The 19,658-nt window shown below is 34.4% G+C and overlaps 1 protein-coding gene across 10 annotated transcripts in view; it reads right to left on the bottom strand.

Moving 5' to 3' along the window:
• Nucleotides 1–19,658, bottom strand: part of Ubr2 (ubiquitin protein ligase E3 component n-recognin 2) — a 135,506-nt gene that overhangs the window by 92,900 nt on the left and 22,948 nt on the right. For 9 of the 10 annotated variants that reach the window (XR_007348458.1, XR_007348459.1, XR_007348460.1 and 6 more), the window contains 2 exons: nucleotides 6,133–6,211; nucleotides 3,829–3,942 (listed from right to left, as the gene is read on the bottom strand). Coding sequence is in view for 7 of the 10 variants with exons in the window: in XM_015487732.2 (XP_015343218.1) it covers nucleotides 3,829–3,942; nucleotides 6,133–6,211 (193 nt within the window). In the remaining 3 variants the exon portion in view is untranslated. The remainder of the gene's footprint in view (nucleotides 1–3,828; nucleotides 3,943–6,132; nucleotides 6,212–19,658) is intronic. The other variant, XM_048805320.1, reaches the window with a different exon arrangement.

Here is a 19,658-nt window from a genome sequence, read left to right as displayed (position 1 = left end):
GGGGGCGGGTTACCAGGAATTAAACCCAGGGGTGCTTAACCACTGAGCCACATCCCCAACCCTTTTTTATCTTTTATTGGAGATAGGGTCTTGTTGAGTTGCTTAGGGCCTTGCTAAATTGCTGGGGCTGGCTTCGAGATCCCCCAGCCTCAGCCTCCTGAGTCACTGAGATTACAGGCATGTGCCACCACACCCAGCCCCAAATAATCTTTCTTATCTCACAAACTGACTTTCTGATGAGTAAATAATATGTTTCATCTTATTAAAAAAAATTCATGGGCTGAGGCTGTGGCTCAGCGGTAGCAAACTTGCCTGGAATGTGTGAGGCACTGGGTTCAATCCTCAGCACCACATATAATTTTAAAAAAATTCATTAATACCACTTTAACTTGTTTATTACTAGGATTTTTATATTTGAATTTCATTTAAAATTTTTCTGTTAAAATTTCTTTTACTACCATAATGGGGCCTGGGACTGTAGTTCAGTGGTAAAGCACTTGTCTCACATATGTGAGGCACTGGATTCAATCCTCAGCACCACATAAAAACAAATAAGGATACTGTGTGTTCATCTATAACTAAAAACATATTTAAAAAAAAAAAACTAGCATAATGGACTGTTAGGAATTTCATTACTCAAGTTTATACTACCTAGGATTAAATCTAGCTCTAGCACTTACTATATGGAATACTTTGGGCAAGTTTCTTAATATAAAACTCAAGCTTCTGCATCTATAAAATATTAGGAACAGCAGTATCTATTTTATGCGGCTTTTTTTCTTTTTTGTACTGGGGGTTGAAGCCAGGGGCTTTATCCTCAGCCCTTTTTATTTTTGAGACAGAATCTTGATAAGTTGCTAGGGCTGGCTCCAACTTGTGACCCTCCTGCTCAGCCCCACATGTCATTGGGATTATAGACAAGTGCTGCTGTATCCAATTTATGAGGCCATTTTAGACTTAAATGAGATAGATCAAGTAAAGTACTTAGTAAAGAACCTAGCTTTTAATAATCACTGATCTGTATTCAAATGAAATGGGAACAGTTGGCACTGGGCTATAGCTCAGTGGCAGGGCGCTTGACTACCATGTGTGAGGCACTGGGTTTGATCCTCAGCACCACATAAAAATAAATTAAATAAAGGCATTCTGTCCATCTACAACTACAAAAAATAAAAATAAAAAAATAGAGAAATAAATGGAAACAGTATTTGCAACTGAAATTTTCTGATCATAGAATCTTCACTAAGGATGTTCATTCAGTTAATATTCATTATTTAATTAAATTTTATTCCAAAAAGAATTTAAATAAACTGCAATCAAGATAACACTCATTTATAAAGGAAGATCATGTAAATTTCTGTATAGCTACTACAGGCTATTAGACAGGCTGTTTCCAAATAGATGGCCCTTTTTCCAGAAGCCTCAATCAAAGGAAATACTGTTATTAGATTTACATACAGAAAAAAAAAATCTAAATGAATAAACCTAAAAGAAATTTCTTATTTATAGGAATAAATATTAACAAAGGAGACACCCTACAATATGTGGTGGTTCTCAACTAAGAGAAGTACTACCCCACTACCCGCCCCATTAATCCCCTTGAACATAGGGCCATTTGTAAACCTGGTTGAGCTTTCCTTCATTATTACTAGGAAATATTACAGTCATTTAGTCATTTAGTTTAGGCATACTAAACAAAAGGGTTCCAACAACATACACTCTTGGTCAACAAATGTTTTCTGTCAAAGAGTAAGATAGTATTTTAGGGGGCTGGGGTTCAGGTTCAGTGGTAGAGTGTTTGCCTAGCGCATGAGGCACTGGGTTCAATTCTCAGCACCACATAAAAAAATAAATAAAGCCATCTTGTCTACCTAAAACTAAAACTAAAAAATACATTTAAAAAATTTTTAGTCTTTGCAGGTTACAGGGGCTCTGCGGTAATAACTCAATTCTGCTGTTGTAATGGAAAAGCAGCTACAGACAGCACATTAAATCAAGCATACCAGTGTTCCTGTAAATATTTTATAGACACTGAAATCTGGATTTCTTATCATTTTCATATATTGCAAAATATTATTTGATTTTTTTTCCTTCCAACTATTTTAAAACAACAACAAAAAAAATCACTCAGGCAAAAAGAGGTTGCAGATAATATTGGGTTTGTGGGGTCATAGTCTGCTGATCCTTAGCTTATACAATGAAGAAATATCCCACTCTAATGACAAGATCTGAGAAAACATGGGGCAACCCCTACACAGTCTTCCTAAAGAAGTATAACAAAAATTTCCCAGTTTTTTCTTAAGATGTAGATTGAATATATCACCAAAAATTCATGTTAATAAAAATTTTTTTGACAGACGAAACCACATTCTAACATTTATAGTTCTCTTCCTTTTCAAGCATGTAATGTGGAGAGCCTAGATACATGTATGAGTTTAGTTAGTAGGGACCAGGTATACCAAACACATTACTGTCTTTTAATATCTTTAGTCCATCTTAGTCGGAGATTTCATTTCCCTTAACTGAACTCTTAAACAGATATTAAATGGCAGAGTTTGGGAATTTTATAACCCATCAAGTACCTACAGTATATATTTTCTTAATGGTTGTGAAGTGGTGTCTCACTGTGGTTTCAATTTGCATTTTCCGGGAATAGGGATATAGCTCAGCTCACATGCACAAGGCCCTGGGTTCAATACCCAGCCCCCACCCCGAAAAAAAATACCCCAATTTGCATTTTCCTAATGACTAATGATGTTGACCATCTTTTCATGTGTTTACTGGTCATTTGTAGATTTATTTTTTTCGGAGCAATCTCTATTCAAGTCCTTTATCCATTTTTTAAATTGGGATGTCTTTTTATTATTAATTGTAAGATACATCTTCTGGATACTAGATCCTTAACCAGATATATGATTTGCAAATATTTTTTCCAATAGTCCTAAAATTTTGTAGTAGTGTTTGTTAATCTTTTTTCTAAAGTACAAAACTTTTCTTTCAAATATCTTAATTTGTCTTGTATGTTTATATTTACATGCAGAACTTTGATCAAATATATTTTAAAATATGGAGCTGCAGCTGGGCATGGTAGCACATACCTGTAATTGCAGCAGCTCGGAAGGCTGAAGCAGAAGGATCACAAGTTTGAGGCCAGTGTTGGCAACTTAGTGAGACTTTATCTCAAAATGAAAAATAAAAAGGGCTAGGGATATAGCTCAGGGATAAAGCATTCCTGTGTTTAATACCTAGTAATACACACACACACACACACAAACACACACACAACCCTGACATCAAAAATCTTGATCATTCTGTTAAAATATTTGAGACCTGTGTGGTACATGCATCAGGAAGGACTATTATTGTCCATTTATCCCAAACCTATATTGGACCTTATAAGTACTTTATACATACCTCTCTGACATTCAAAAATAATAAAATAAAATCTGAAATAAAGATCCTGAAATAAACATTAAATTGTCACAAAAAGCAGACATTCAAGCATTTATTTAACAAGAGTCCACTTTATTACAAATATCATCTAAAAAAAACAATTTTAAGAAACATATATGTACAGCTGGAGTTGGGATCATCTGTACTGAGCTGTTATTTCTACACCTGGTCCCATCACAAAACCAGTGAGATGATTTTCTAAGAGATGATGATTAGGGTTGGCTAACATGCATGGTAATAGAAAAGAAAGTTATATACAAAAACCAACCTAGTTAACTGGCCCATACATAACAGGAAAAATAATCCCTGTAATGATAAAAATTTTAAAACTCAAACAATTTTTCCTTAAAAGAAACTTTGTGAAAATGTTTTTACCTCTTCTTCCTCGATTTCAGAGGTGTTAAGTTCATGTTTTTGACAGTAAGGACCCTCTTTCCAAGCTTCTGTATCACCACAGTCACAGAAACCTCCACCTCCTGATGTTGTCATCTTCAAAGAAAATTGTAAAGTACCTTGTCAATAAGTATTTACTGAGGGCTATCAGATAATAAATAAAAATATCAAGTGCTAAGAAAATAACACTGCTTATATGTTTAATTCTTTGGAGGGATAAAACTAAATAAAATGCCAAGCCTTCTGATGTTTTATTTTAAATAAGTGTGTAGGTTAATCTATGTGATTTCAAAATAAAATACATTGTAGTGTTCAATAAACTACAGATATTTTAAAGAGGATATGTCTGCCTGCATAGCCTCCTTAATTAGAAAAATAATGAGGATTCATGAAGGTTTTCCTGCAGGATTTTGGTTAAATTAGTATAATGCTGAGATCTATGCAATCAGGTTGTGATAACATAACATAACAAAATAATATGATATGTAATACACATTCAAGGGTTATAAAGATTTCTATAGCTAGCCAGGCATGGTAGCACATGTCTATAATCCCAGCAGCCCAAGAGGCTAAGGCAAGAGAATCAAAAGTTTGAAGCCAGCTTCAATAACTTAGTGAGACCCTATCTAGAAATAAAAAGGACTGGGTAAAATACCCAGGGGTTCAATCTCCAGTACAAAAAAAAATCTGTAGTTGCTGTCCCCCACAAGAGTTTTTTTTTTTTTTTTTTGGGGGGGGGGCGGTGGGTAACCAAGGATTGAACTCAGGGGCACTCAACCACTGAGTCACACCCACAGCCCTATTTTTGCTTAGCACCCTGCCGTTGTTAAAGCTGGCTTTGAATTTGCAATCCTCCTGCCTCAGCCTCCCAAGCCACTGGAATTATAGGTGCATGCCACTGGGCCTGGCCCCCACAAGAGTTTAATAATAGTATAAAAAATGACCAACAAGGACTATAGAAATATTTCATTTTTCTTCTCTCACACTTCCTAAAAAACCACTTTTAGAAAGGACAGGTAATAAGAGTTCAGGAAACACAAAAGTGCTACATGATCATAAAAACTTTCACACTTGTGTGATTCAAGAATTATTCACAATTCCTTAAGTTAAGGCAATGATTCAAGAAATTTGGTGGGATAGAATATGTTAGTTAATAATCGGGAGACTAGAAATTCTGCCTTTCTTGAAATACTTTAGGAAAGTTTAGGAACAGGTATTAGTTACAGCAAATTTTAGAATAAATCCTATTATATCCTGTCCAAAGTATAAGTATTTGTGTGTTATATATCACAATATAATTCATATAAACCATGTGTTTCAGCTATTCCAAGGGGACGCAAAGATGTGTGCCCAGAAACATGGATAGGCAACCATTTGGAAAATGATAACTCCACCTTATGGCTTATGTGTGTGTTTTATTATCAAACCACAGATAGAAAGCCTTAAAAGCAACTGGGATTCTCTTAAAGGAAAGTGGGATCCTTTTATGGATTTATGAGAATAAAGAGAACATGTAAGAATGTAGGGAGCCCAATTTTGTAGCTGCTTTAATATATTATCAATACTTGGGTAAAGCAAATTAAAAACAGAAGAAAAAGTCCTGACCCATTAGAGCTTCTGGAATTAAGAACAAGATTGATATATTCCTTCTCTACCATTTTATTTTATGATCAGGGTAAAAGTTCCATCTACCATCTGGTTCCTAACCTTTGAATGTTCATGGTCTATCTTCAATTTCCAACAGAGGAACCAGAACAGGCTTAGGAATAAACTGCCTAAAATAATAAAACTGGTGAGTCTTATTATGCACTGGAGTTGGGCCTTCTTCTATAGTGTAGTAAATGTCACTTTAATAAACATTTAAAAATAGCAAAACAAGCTGGGTGCAGTGGAGCATACAGGTAATCCCAGCTCAGAAGACTGAGGCAGAAGGATCAGAAATTTGAAACCAACCTTAGCTACTTAGCAAGGCCCTATCTCAAAAAGAGCTAGGGATGTAATCATGATAAAGCATCCCTGAGTTCAATGCCCCATGCCAAAATAAATAAATTAATTAAATTTAATTAAAAATTTAAAAAATACTTTTTTTTGGTAGTGCTGGGGATGGAACCCAAGGACTTGTGTATGCTAGGCAAACACTCTACCATTGAGCTACATCCCTAGCCCTAAAGAATACATTTTAAAACCACTTTCCCCATTTACATGTTAAATCTTTGGGCTTTAAAAAGAAAAGTATTCAATATAAAATTCAATACTGTATATAATTATTATTTGGATATTACTAACCCTATATCGATGGTCTCTGTGAATACTTCCCAAAAAGCACTCCATGCATAAAACACAAGTTGGATCAACTGCACAGTCTCTGTAAAGTTAAACAAAAAAAAAAGTCAGGGTGTCATAAAATAACTATGTTATTTCACAACAGAATATTTCACATTGGGACCCATCTTAGAAAAGCCAGACTAGAGGTATTATTAAGACAGGAAATATCAATCCCAAAGATCTGTCAGATCTTTGACAGTGAAATCATTTTAAGGTACTAGATGTGTACTAGAGAGTCTTTCAAGGCATTTGTTACTAGAATGTTAAATTTCCCCCAAGATTTGGGAAAATCACACTATATATTAAAAAATACAGATGTATATGGAACACATTAAAAATGTGTATAAACTCTTAAGATTCATAACTTGGAATTAAAAATAACTTCCTCCAAACAGGTATTTGAGACCAAGGGTCTTCAAAGAGATATATATATATCTCAAAAGGGGAGGTGTCAACTGAAATGCAAGAAGACAATATTAGAACTTATATCTCTACTTAACTAAAAGGGGAAAATTAAACATTCTATATGCTCAGCATACAGACTGAAATGGGTCTCCTCACTTGGTCCATATGTCTGGTATTCATGTAACTATATGGTCCAAGACATATTAATGGGAGAGTAACAGTTCCATAGGGTGGATAAGTTGCTAGTTGTGCTCCAAGTTGTTTCATTTGCCTTAATCATACTGCCAATTATATAACATTTATGGATCACATCTTCAGAGAATCTCTAATTTCATGAAATGAGATGGAGTGTGTATAAAATAAGAAACAGTGGTTTCTTACATAGAGCTTTAAAATTCTTATAGACAGAGGTGCTAGGAGAATCCTTTTGCTAATATTTGGTCTCAGACCCCAATTCCAGACACAGAGATCTAATCTCTTGGAATTTCCTGGGTGATTTTTTGTTCTAATAAGATGACAGTTGGCAGATGGCTGGGGGATCCTTTGACAGCCTTAGGATGGGGGTTGTTTGACAGGGGAACCAACTATGAGAATAAAGATTTAAACTTTCAGCCCCAATCCTCCACATCTAGGGAGGAGAGATGGGCTAAAGTTTGAGTTATAGCAATAGCCAAATGATATAATCAATCAGGAACCTCCTTAAAACTCCAAAAGGACTGGATTCAGAGAGATTCTTGATTGGTAAATACATAGAGGTCCCTGGTGGATTCTAGAGAAGGCAAGGAGGCTCTTTCTACCTGCCTTGTCCCGTGTATCTCTTCCATCTGGCTATTCATCTGTATCCTTTGAAACAGCTCTTACAATAAATGGGTAAACTTGAATAAAATGTTTTCCTAAGTTCTACGAGCTGCTTTAGTAAGTTGATCAAACTCAAGGAGGGGTTCATTGAAACCCCCAATTTCATAGTTGGTTGGACTGAAGAGGGGGACCTTGCAATATGCATCTGAAGTGACTGGTAGGCTTGTGGAACTTGTGGTATATGATGTCAGAACTGAATCAAATTATAGGACACTCATTTGATGTCTGCTGGAGACCAACACATCTGGTGTCAGAATTGTTCTGTTGCTGAAAGTTGTAGCTGGAATAATTTACCCTCTACTATGCTAGTACTGAACATTTACATATCCACCAATGCCTTCCTACCACAAATAATGTTGCAATGAACATCCCTGCATATGTTATTACCTGAATCCACTTGAGATGTCATTTGCATATAAAATCAAGAGTGGAACACCTGAGTCATATATATGCTATTGTTCAGAGAGGCTACATGACCATGGGCAATGTATAAGGGTCTTCATAGCTTTGCACCTTCAGTAACTCTTCTTATTGCTCAATTTTTTAATGTGCACCAGCCTGATATATATGAAACATATCTTATTGTTTTAATTTGCATTTTCTAATTGTTAATTATGTTGAGGAACTCTTCATATGCTTGCTGATTTGGGGGTTTCCTTTTCTATAAATTCCTTTTTATATACTTTACAAATTTTCCTGCTGGGATTGCTATCATTTTATTATTTGCAGGAATTCCTTGTATACTCTGGAGGGTATTAATTGCTTGTTAATATTAAACATTGCCAATACTGTCTGCCATTTCCTACTTCTGTGTGTTAATTATGCTCATAGAGTCTCTGATAATCAAAACTCCCCATTTGGTACAATTAAATTAATATATACATCTAGTTTGTACTTTTGAGGTTTTAAGAGTACAAACTCACATCTCAAAAAATATTTTTCATTTCCTCTAACCTTTTTGTTTTTTTTCCACATTTGGTATTTATTGGGAGTCTACCTTTGTATATGATGCAAAGGAGTCTTATTTTCCCATATATAACAAGCTACTTGCCCCCTCAACATTATTTGTGAAATAATTTAGTTTCTGTCTATTGATTGCACTGTTAACTTTATATCAAGTTCCCACACATCCATAGATCTATGTCTAAACTCTCTAATATTCTGAGAGATCTACATGTTCGTATACTAACCACATAGTTATCATTATGTCTTTGTAATATGTCTTAATCTCATAAGTCACCCTTTTTTCCTCCTTTTCTTAAGTCAACTAAGCTATTCATAACCTTAATTCTTTTTTTTTTAATTGTTTTAGTTGTAGATGGACACAATACCTTTATTTATTTATTTATTGCTCTACCACTGAGCCACAGCCCCAGGCCACAACCTTAATTCTTCCACACACCATTTAGGATATTTACAGAGTTTCTCAAAAATATCCAACTAAAAACTTGACAGATTATTTGAAACTTATTGACAATACATCAAGATTACTAATATCTTTACAAGAGTATATTATTAGGTCCACAATTCTTCCCTTTTCTGAATGAATTTTATTTCAAAGTAAACAAAAGGTTGATGAGGGACTGTTTTTCTTTTATAGACATCTAGCTAATAAATGAAGAAGAAATGATAAATCAGCATTTTGCTATTCACAATGGAATAATGATCTAAGTAACCTTTATAATGATTTTTAACTGCTAGGTACTAAAGCCCAACCTTAAAATAAAAGCAGTCAAGCATTATGTCCCCTTTGATTTGAAGAGTTAAAAAGTTATTATGAAGTAATAATCCCCTCTCCCATACAAAAACCAAAACAGGACTCAATCTAACCTACTACAGGAATTAAAGAAGCCTGTTAAGCAAGACCATGAGGACACAATCAGCCAAATTCATAACATGGAAAATTCCACAGAAAGAATGAACTTGTTTCTTAGTCACATAAATGGAAAAACGAAGAAGAATGGAGAGTAGAGGAAGGAGGGAGGAGCCGGCTACTCAGGAGGCTAAAGTAGGAAACAAATGAGGCCACCCTGGCAACTGAGTGAGACTATTCTGAAAAAAAATTAAAAACACCAAAAGGCACAGCAGTCAAAGACAACAATATTTGAACTTTGAAACCACACTTATGAATCAATCAGGACAATTTTAACCATGGCTAGATATTAGACAATTAGTGTTAATTTTTCAGGATGTTAATGGTTATAGAGAAAAAAACTACATTCTGATCATCTACTAATAAGGCACATCTGGAATTAGCTTAATAATAAAGTGGTGGGGCAGAAAAAGCTGTGTGTGGATGAGGCAAACATTAAACAGAGTTGACATTTTACAGCAAATTTTGAAGCTGAACAACGAGTAGACGTCAAGTCTCTTACATTCATCATAATAATTATGTTTAAGTGTTCAAAAATCCAATAAAGTTCTTTTATTTATGTTGTTTGCCAAGATTTTCTACAATACACAATTATTGGAAGGTAGAAAATACTTTTCTGAATTAAACCAGAGAAACATTTTTCTTCTCTCAACTATTAAAGATGGTGAGTTGAGTTGCATTAACAACCCTTACAGATGAACTACCTTTGACTCCTGAACTAAATAAATCCACCTGATTCTATGCATCATTCTCAGTGTATTTTTGGATTGAAATAGCTAATATTTTACTTAGGATCCTTCCATATATATTAATAAAGGAAATGGTTCTATAACATATCCTTTTGTATTGTTTTTATCAGGGTTTAAGAATCAAAATTGTACTAGTTCATAAAGAATAAGGCAGCCTCTCACTGCTTTCCCAGTTTCTATAATTAAGATATGTAAGAAAGGAATTGTTCCTTCAAAATTTGATGGAACTGGGGCTGGGGTTGTAGCTCACTGGTAGAGCACTTGCCTAGCTCGTTAGGCACTGGGTTTGATCCTCAGCAGCACATAAAAAATAAATTAATTAATTAAATAAAGGTATTGTGTCCATCTACAACTAAAAAAAAAATTAAAATAATTTGATGGAACTCATCTGTATAGTCATCTAGGTGAGGGATTTGGGGAAGATAATTGATTATCATTCTGATATTTTTATACTGTATTCAACTTATATTCATATTTTCTAGGAATTTATGTTTCATCTGTTTACAAATTTAGCATTCAGTTCTTCATATCCTTATATTTCAGAGGTTCTCAAACTTTCAATGGCACCACTAGACCAAAAGACATGCCAATTCTGTTCATCAAATCAGTTCACAACTCAGCACCTGGTAGGCACTGCTCAACTTTTTTTTTTTTTTTTTTTTTTTTAAAGAGAAGAGAGAGAGAGAATTTTTTTTTTTTATTTATTGTTTTAATTTTCGGCGGACACAACATCTTTGTTTGTATGTGGTGCTGAGGATTGAACCCGGGCCGCACGCATGCCAGGTGAGCGCGCTACGCCTTGAGCCACATCCCCAGCCCTCAACTTCTTAACTTTAGAAAATACTGCCAACTTTATTTCCTATTCCATGTTAAGTTTTTACAATGTATTTGCTTTTCTGTCACAGCAACAAAAAAGCCCCAGCTTTGCAATATGACACACCATTAAAAGGAATGCAACAAGTTTATCAGTTTTCCATTTTGATATATGTGTATCTTCTCTTTTTCTTAATCAGTTTTGCCAGAAACTTAACATATTAATAATTCTAAACAGTCAATGCCTCAACTTCTTGTGTTTCATTTTCTGACCTTATCTTAATTTCCTTTCTTATTTGAGTTTGCCCTATTCATTTCCCAACTTCCTGATGGAATGTTTACCTTATTTTTTAATTTTGAATGTTTACCTTATTTTTAATTTTGAAACTTAGAAAAGTTACAAAAAACAGTAGAGAGTTCCTTTATACTGATACCCAGCTTCAGCTAATGTTAAGCTTAGTATTATTATCAAAACCAAGAAATGAACACTGGCACAATATTATTAACTACAGACCTATACAAATTTCATCAGTTCTTCCACTGAGATCTGTTAACTGTCCAAGATCCAATACACGATCCCACGTTGCATTAGTTGTCATAACTATAGTTGTCCTAACTACTTAGTATCTTCTAGTTTGTGACAGTTCCTCACTCTTCTCTCAACTTTCGTGACCATGACACTTTGAAAGAGTACTGGTCAATAATTCTGTCGATTTCCTACAATCTGGATTTGATGTTTTCATGCTTAGATTGAATTACACATTTTGGCAAGAGTATCATAGAAATGATGCTGTATCTTTCTCAATGTGCCACAACAGGGAGCATAGGATGTTGACTTAATATCTCTTATTACTGGCTTTTTGTTCCATCTAGTGAAGATGGTGCCAACCAAATCTCTTATCTGTAGTTATTGTTGTTCCTTTGATGCAAATGCATAAAGAAAAGTTTTTTTTAATTGAGCTTGTTTAAAAAATTGATTTAATTTACATACTATAAAATTCACCCTTTTAAAGTGTGCAACTTAGTGGTTCTTAGAGAATACGCATAATGTTATAAAACGTTGTCATTAATTCTAGAACACTTTCTATCATCCCTAAAAGAAACCCTGTACTCATTACCAGTAAATCACCTTTCTTCCCTCCCAAACTTCCCTCTCCCAACCCCGACAAACACTAATCTACTTTATAGATCCATGGATTTACTGAACATTTCATGTACACGAAATCAAACATAATATATGATTTTGTTTTTGTAACTGGGTTCCTTCACTTAGCACAATTTTCTCAAGGTTCACCTACATTTTATTAGTATTTAATTCCTTTGTATGGGTAATGTTTATTGATTCATCTGTTCCTGGACATCTTGGTTGTTTTTACATCTCCTGGCAACTGTGAATTGTGCCGCATATACATGCTTTTGTTTGAATGCCTGTTTTCAAATCTTCTGGGTATATACCCTGGAGTAGAATTCCTGGGACATAAGGTAATTCTATGGCTAACACGTTAAGGAACTGCCAGCTGTTTACCAAAGCAGCCGCACCATTTTAATATTCCCATTAACAATGTATGAAGGGTTACAATTTTTTTAAATCCTTGCCAATATTTATTATTGTCTTCATTTTAAAATTACAGTCATCGTAATTGGTGTGAAGTAGTAAGGTGGTTTTAACTTGCAATCCTAATTATTAATGATGTTTACTGGTCATTAGTAGAAATGACTATTCAAATCCTTGCCCATTTTTAAATTGGGTTGTCTTTTTGTTGTTTTAAGAATTCCTTATATATTTGGAATTCCAGTTCCTTATTAGATATGTTTTGCAAATATTTGTATTTGAGGGTTGTCTTTTTATTTAATTTAGTTACATGTGGTGCTGCGAATCAAACACAGTGCCTCATACTTGCTAGGCAAGTGCTCTACCACTGAGACACAACTCTAGCCCCTCTTTTTACTTCCTCTTAATATTTATTTTTTAGTTGTAGTTGGACATGACACTTTATTTATTTAAAATATTTTATTTTATTTAGTTGTAGCTGGACACAATACCTTTATTTTTATTTTTATGTGGTGCTGAGGATCGAATCCAGGGCCTCACTCACACTAGGCAAGTGCTCTACCGCTGAACCACAACTCCAGCCCTCTTTCTACTTTCTTAATAGTGTTATTTGATGCACAAAATTTTTAAGAAACCCAGTTTATCTGTTTTTTCCCCTTGTGACTGCTTGCAGTGTGTGTGTGTGTGTGTGTGTGTGTGTGTTGCAAGAGATCAAACCCAGGGTCTCCCATATGATAGGCAGGAGCTTTACTACTGAGCTATAATTCTAGCCCTGCTTGTGCTTTTGATGTCAGATCTAAAAGGCCACTGTTTAATCTAGGATCATAAAGTTTTACACTGTTTTTTTCCCTACAAATATTAGCTCTTACATCTAGGCCTTTGATCCATTTTGAGTTCATAAAGCATGGGTCCAACTTCCTTCTTTTCAGTGAGTATCCAGTCTTAGCACCATTTCTTGAAAAAACTACTCTTCCTGCTTCTGAACTGTTTTGGGATTCTTGTGAGAATTACTGGTTACAAATACAAATATTTAACTCTCAATTCTACTGTCTTTTCTTATGCCAATACCATACAAATTGCTTTTGTAAATGTTCTGTGTATACTTGAAAGTATATACTGTGTTTGATTCTCAGCACCACATGTAACTAAATTCTCTTGGAATAGTTCTATAGATTCTCTAATTGTTGATTTTTCTATTTCTCCTTGCAGTTTCGTTGGTTATCACTTGATGTATACTGAGACTATTATTAAGTGTAGAAATGTTCTCATTATGGCTGGGTGCAATGGCACATGCTTGTAATCTCAGTGTGTCAGAAAGATGAGGCAGGAGGATCACGAGTTCACAGCCAGCCTTAGCAAAAGTAAGGCACTAAGCAACTCAGTGAGACCTTGCCTCTAAATAAGATACAAAATAGGGCTGGGGATGTGGCTCAGTGGTCGAATTCAATCCCTGGTACTCCACCCCCCCAAAAAAAGAATATTCATTATGGATATTCATTATTTCTTCTTTACTTTTTGCTTCATTTACCACTATAAAATTTCTTTCTATACTATTTTATGGGCTATTTGCATTCCTTATACTTTCTACCCAAATTAGATATGTTAGATATGAAAACTGGTATTCTAGCTTTCTTTTGTATCATATTACTTCCCTGGTATATTTTTATCCACTGCTTTTCCTCCTGCTTTCAATAGTGTCTGTTTTAGTTTGCCTTTTATATAAAACATTTGCAGATTTTTAAATATCAATCTGAAAGACACTGTCTTTCTATTTTCACATAATTATAAAGATGAGGAAAGCCAGAGAACCTTGTCCTCTAGAGGAGTCCATCATTTAACAAAAAAGACAAATATAAACAGTGATGATACCAGTTGTTAACTGCCATATTAAAGGTATAAATGGTGAAAGTCAGTGTCTCTAGAACAGTCAAGGATCTCTGAAATGAGACCTTTGTATAAAACAGTCATCTTGGGGCTGGGGTTACAGTTCAGTGATAGAGTACTTGCCTAGTATATGTGAGGCAATAGGTTCTATTCCCAGCATCACATAAAAATAAATAAATAAAATAAAGGTATTGTGTCCATTTACAAAAATTCTTTTAAAAGTCATCTTCTTATTTTCTTTTGATCATATATTCCATTTATTAAAATGTTCTGAGCATGTACTAGACATAAATATATTCATATTACACATGTATAATTTTAAAATGTAAGTTATACACATGTGATACTGTACCAATTAAAGTCTCAATTCTACTACTGTGTAACTGGAGTCCCAGGAATGAAAAAAAAGGGAGGGGCCAGAAAAAGTATCTAAGAAATAATAACCTAAACTTCCCAAATGTAGTGAAAGATATACACTTATAGATTCAAGAAGCTCACTAAATCCCAAGATCATAAATGAAGAACATATGTTTAGGCATATAGAAATCAAATTGCTAATATCCAAAAATACATTTCATACAAGGAAACATAAATATGCTAATGACAGCTAACATTAACAGAAACAACAAAGATCAGAACACTGGAATCAAGATATTTTAAATGTTGACAGGGAAAACAAAAAAGCAACAAACTAATAACTGTCAATGGAGAATTCAATATACAGGAAAAACATCCTTCAAAAAGAGTGCAAAAGACAATCTGAATAGGCTTATATCTATTAAAGAAGGAGTCAATAATTAAAAACCTTCCAAAACAGAAAGCACCAAACTTAAATGGGTTCACTGGTGAATTCCATCAAATGGTTAAGAAAGAAATTATACTGGATCTCCACAATCTCTTCCAGAACATAGAAGCAGAAGCACCACTTCCTAACTCATTCTATTTGGCTGGCATCATTCTAAGGCCAACACCAGACAAAGACCTTACAAGAAAACTATTACAGATCAATTTCACTCATGAACATAACAAAATATTAAATCGAACCCAACAATGTTATAAAAATTATTACACACAATGACCAAGTAGGATTTATCCCAGCTATGCCAATCTGGTTCACATGTTAAAATCATAGAATTCATCACATCAACAGGCTAAAGAAGAAAAATCACATGATCATATCAATAGATACAGAAAAAGTATCTGATAAAAGCAGTGTTTACTCATGATAAAAACTCTCAACAAAAGAGGAATTTGGTGGATTTACTCAACTTTTTTTTTTCTTTATTGGTTGTTCAAAACATTACAAAGCTCTTGACATATCATATTTCATACATTAGATTCAAGTGGATTTACTCAACTTGATAAAGAATATCTCCGAAAAACCTACAGTTATCAGCATACTTAAGAGTAAGAAATGTGAATTTATGCTAATGAAGTTTCTGAGGGTGGGGCCCCTAGATATAGCCTCTGGATGAGACAATTACAGAAAAACCAAGTGATTAGAGGGTTGGAAATTTTAGCCCTTCCACTGAAATTTGGGAAGGGGGTAGGATTAAGAGATTAAGATCTATAAAAACTCTTGAACATGAAGACCTGATGAGTTTCCAGACTGCTGAATTACGTGGAAGTGCCAAGAGAGTAGCATGCAGATTCCATACCCCTTCTCCCATTTCTTGCCCTATATATCTTTTTTATGTGGCTGTTTTTTTGTTTTTTTGTACCAGGGATTGAACCCAAGAGCACTCCGCCACTGAGCCCTATTTTGTAGTTTATTTAGAGACAGGGTTTCACTTGAATTGCTTAGCACCTCGCTTTTGCTAAGGCTGGCTTTGAACTTTCGATCCTCTTGTCTCAGCCTCCCAAGCCACTGGGATTACAGGCATGCTTCTATATCCTTTATAAACTGGTAAATTTCTTTTAGTTTTGTAAACTATTCTTGCAAATTAATTGAACCCAAGGAGAGATTTGTGGGAACCCCAAAAGCACAGGTGACACTTTATTACTTTTGATTGATATATGCAGCAGAGGGTAGTCTTGTAGGGCTGAGCTCTTGGGTGGAATCTGACAATAACTCCAGGTATATAGAGTCAGAACTCAATTAAATTGTAGAATATGAAGCCAGTGTTTGAGGAATTGGAGAATTAATTCCATACATCTAGTGACAAAAGCATTGTGTGAGAATGTATTATTCCCAGAAAGTAGTTAAAAAAGAGAATATAAAGTGTTAAAAAATTTTTTTCAGATAAATACAAATGGAGATAATTCATAACCAGATTGGAAGGAATTAGAACCAGATGGTCGCTGGTATCTACAAAAGGATCTAGCCAACTCTGACCCACAGACTGTCTTTCTACAACCTGCAAATTAAGAATAGTTTTTACATTTTGAAAGGTGGTGGTGGGGGAAGAAGACATAAAGAAGGCACAACAAAGACTGTTTGGGGCCTGCACAGCCTAATATATTCAATTTCTTAGATCTTTACAGAAAAAAAAAATGTGCTAACCCTGGTCTACCAGAAGTAATGAAGATCATCAGGAGGGAGATATATGTGGTTTAATATCAAGGCAATATGGATTTTTTCTTCAATTTCTTTAAAAAACTCAGCTGTTAAAGCAAAAATTATAATAGTGTTTTGTAAAGTTTATCATGTTTTTTGATGCAGTACATATGACAAGAAAATACAAAGTTCTATATTTTTTTGATGACATAATTAAAAAATGGACCTTGGGGAGATAAAGATGCATATTGTAATTTCTAGAGTAAACACTAAAAGAAAAAAGAAAAAGCAAAGTGGAATTAATTCCAGTAACAAAAACATTTGAAATATCAATCAATGCAATAACTATACTAATGGACATAAAAAAGAAAAACTATAACCATCTGAATAGATGCAGTAAAAGCACTTGACAACATTTAATAATTATTTATATTTAAAAAGAAAACCTAGCAATCTAAGGATAGAAGGGAACTTCCTCACAGTGACATAAAGGGTATTTAAAAGAAAAGTACACCTAACATTATACTTAACGGTGAGAGACTACATGCTTTTCCACTAAGATTGAGAATAAGCTGAGGACATCCACTTTCACCAGAACAATAATGCAAAAAACACTGTCTCCACTCAAGGAGGACATGATTGGTTACGAGAAAAATCTCATGGAACAAACAAACAAGCAAAAAAAAAAAAAAAAACTGACAGCTGGTAGAAAATAAATGTAAAGTAAAATTTTAAGAAATCTCAATTTATAATAGTATCATAAAATAGGCATAAATAACAAAAGATATGTACAATTTCTACACTATACAGTCCTGCAATCCTATGAGACATTACTATAAGATGACATTAATAAATGGAGACAGAAAATATTCAAGGACCAGAAAACTAAATTTGTTAAAATGTCAATTGTCTCCAAAATGATGTTCATATTAAATGCAATCCTAATCTTTTTTTTTTAATATTTATTTTTTAGTTGTAGTTGTCAACACCTTTTGTTTATTTATTTATTTATTATGTGGTGCTGAGGGTCGAATTGAGGGCCTCACATGCACTAGGTGAGCACTCTACCGCTGTCCTGTAGTCTACAACCCCAGTCCTGCAATCCTAATCTTAGCAGTCTTTCTTAAAAATAAAACTTGAGGGCTGGGGTTGTAGTTTGGTAGAGCATTTGCCTAGCATGTGTGAGGCACTGGGTTTGAGTCTCAGCACTGCATATAAATAAATAAAATAAAGGTCCATTTACAACTAAAAACTATTTTTATTAAAAAATTGACAAACTGGCCCGGTGCAGTGGCGCACGTCTGTAATTCCCGCAGCTTGGGAGGCTGAGGCAGGAGGATATTGAGTTCAAAGCCAGCCTCAGCAAAAGGGAGGCATTAAGCAACTCCGTGAGACCTTGTCTGTAAATAAAATACAAAATAGGGCTGGGGATGTGACTCAGTGGTCAGGTGCCCCTGAGTTCAATCCTCGGTACAAAAAAAAAAAAGAAAAAGATATCTTGGGATTTTCTGCTGCCTTTTATTAAGTATTAATTTCTAACAAAAACTAAAGTCTTTAAAAAATTAAGGTTTACAGGGGGCTGGGGTTGTGATTCAGCGGTAGAGCGCTTGCCTAACATGTATGAAACACTGGGTTCAATCCTCAGCACCACATAAAAATAAATAAACAAAACAAAGTTAAAAATTTAAAAAAAAAAATAAGGTTTACAAAGGCCAAATGTTCTCTCTGATATATGGATGCTAACACACAATAAGAGGAGGAACAGAGAGAATACAGACGAATTGGGAATGAAGGGGNGGACAGAACTTTCCTATGTTCATATGTGAATACACGACCAGTGTAACTCCACATCACGTACAACCACAAGAATGAGAAGTTACACTCCACATATGTATAAATTTCAAAATACATTCTACTGTCATGTGTAACTAAAAAGAATTTTAAAATTCAAAAAAATTTAAGTTTTTTTAAATATCTATTTGTTTTGAAATCCTTTAAATTATAACTTTATAATTCTGATAAAATCTGGTTTACAACTCTACTTACACGACTGCTATTTACAATAATAAATGTTATGTTACTGACATAAATATTCTAGACTTTGTAAAATGATGGTTCTGGCACAATAACTGTCAGGTTTTCAGTTATGATTATTACCGATTGGGTTCACTGCATGGCTTTTGGCACTTTATAAAACTCAAAAAAGTCTGATAGTACTGGCATTATGATTGTCAGTTACGATTATTATCTTAAAACGCTGTGTACAATAAAACTAAATTGTCTTATCAATTGCTAAACTCTCATCAAAATTCTAACCATACAATGCACACCTGTAATCCAAGCAGCCTGAGAGGCTAAGGCAGGAGGATCAAAGCTAGCCTCAGCAAAAGTGAGGAACTAAGCAACTCAGTGAGACCCTGTCTCTAAATAAAATATAAAACAGGGGGCTGGGGATGTGGCTCAAGTGGTAGCGCGCTCATCTGGCATGCGTGAGGTATTGGGCTCGATCCTCAGCACCACATAAAAATAAAGATATCGTGTCCACCTAAAGCTAAAAAATAAATACTAAAAAAAAAAAAAAAAAAAAAGGCNAACACTTCATAGAATAAAAGAAAAAAAAAAAAAAAAAAAAAAAAAACAAGGCTGGGGATTACAGTTGTACATAACGGTGAGATTTGTTTACATATTTGTACATACACAAAATATAAAATTATAATTTGGCCAGTATCATTTCCCAGCATTTCCTCTTTCCCTCCCCTCCCCATCCCTGATACCTTTCTGCCACTGATTTTCCTTTGATTTTCATGAGATTCCTGGCCCCGCCTTTTCTTTTCCTTTTGCCTCTCTAGCTTGCAT

Source organism: Marmota marmota, unplaced genomic scaffold, assembly GCF_001458135.2.
Source record: "Marmota marmota marmota unplaced genomic scaffold, marMar, whole genome shotgun sequence".
Taxonomy (NCBI): Eukaryota; Metazoa; Chordata; class Mammalia; order Rodentia; family Sciuridae; genus Marmota; species Marmota marmota.
Note: the sequence above shows the minus strand (reverse complement) of the source record. Positions and strands in the feature narration are given on the sequence as shown.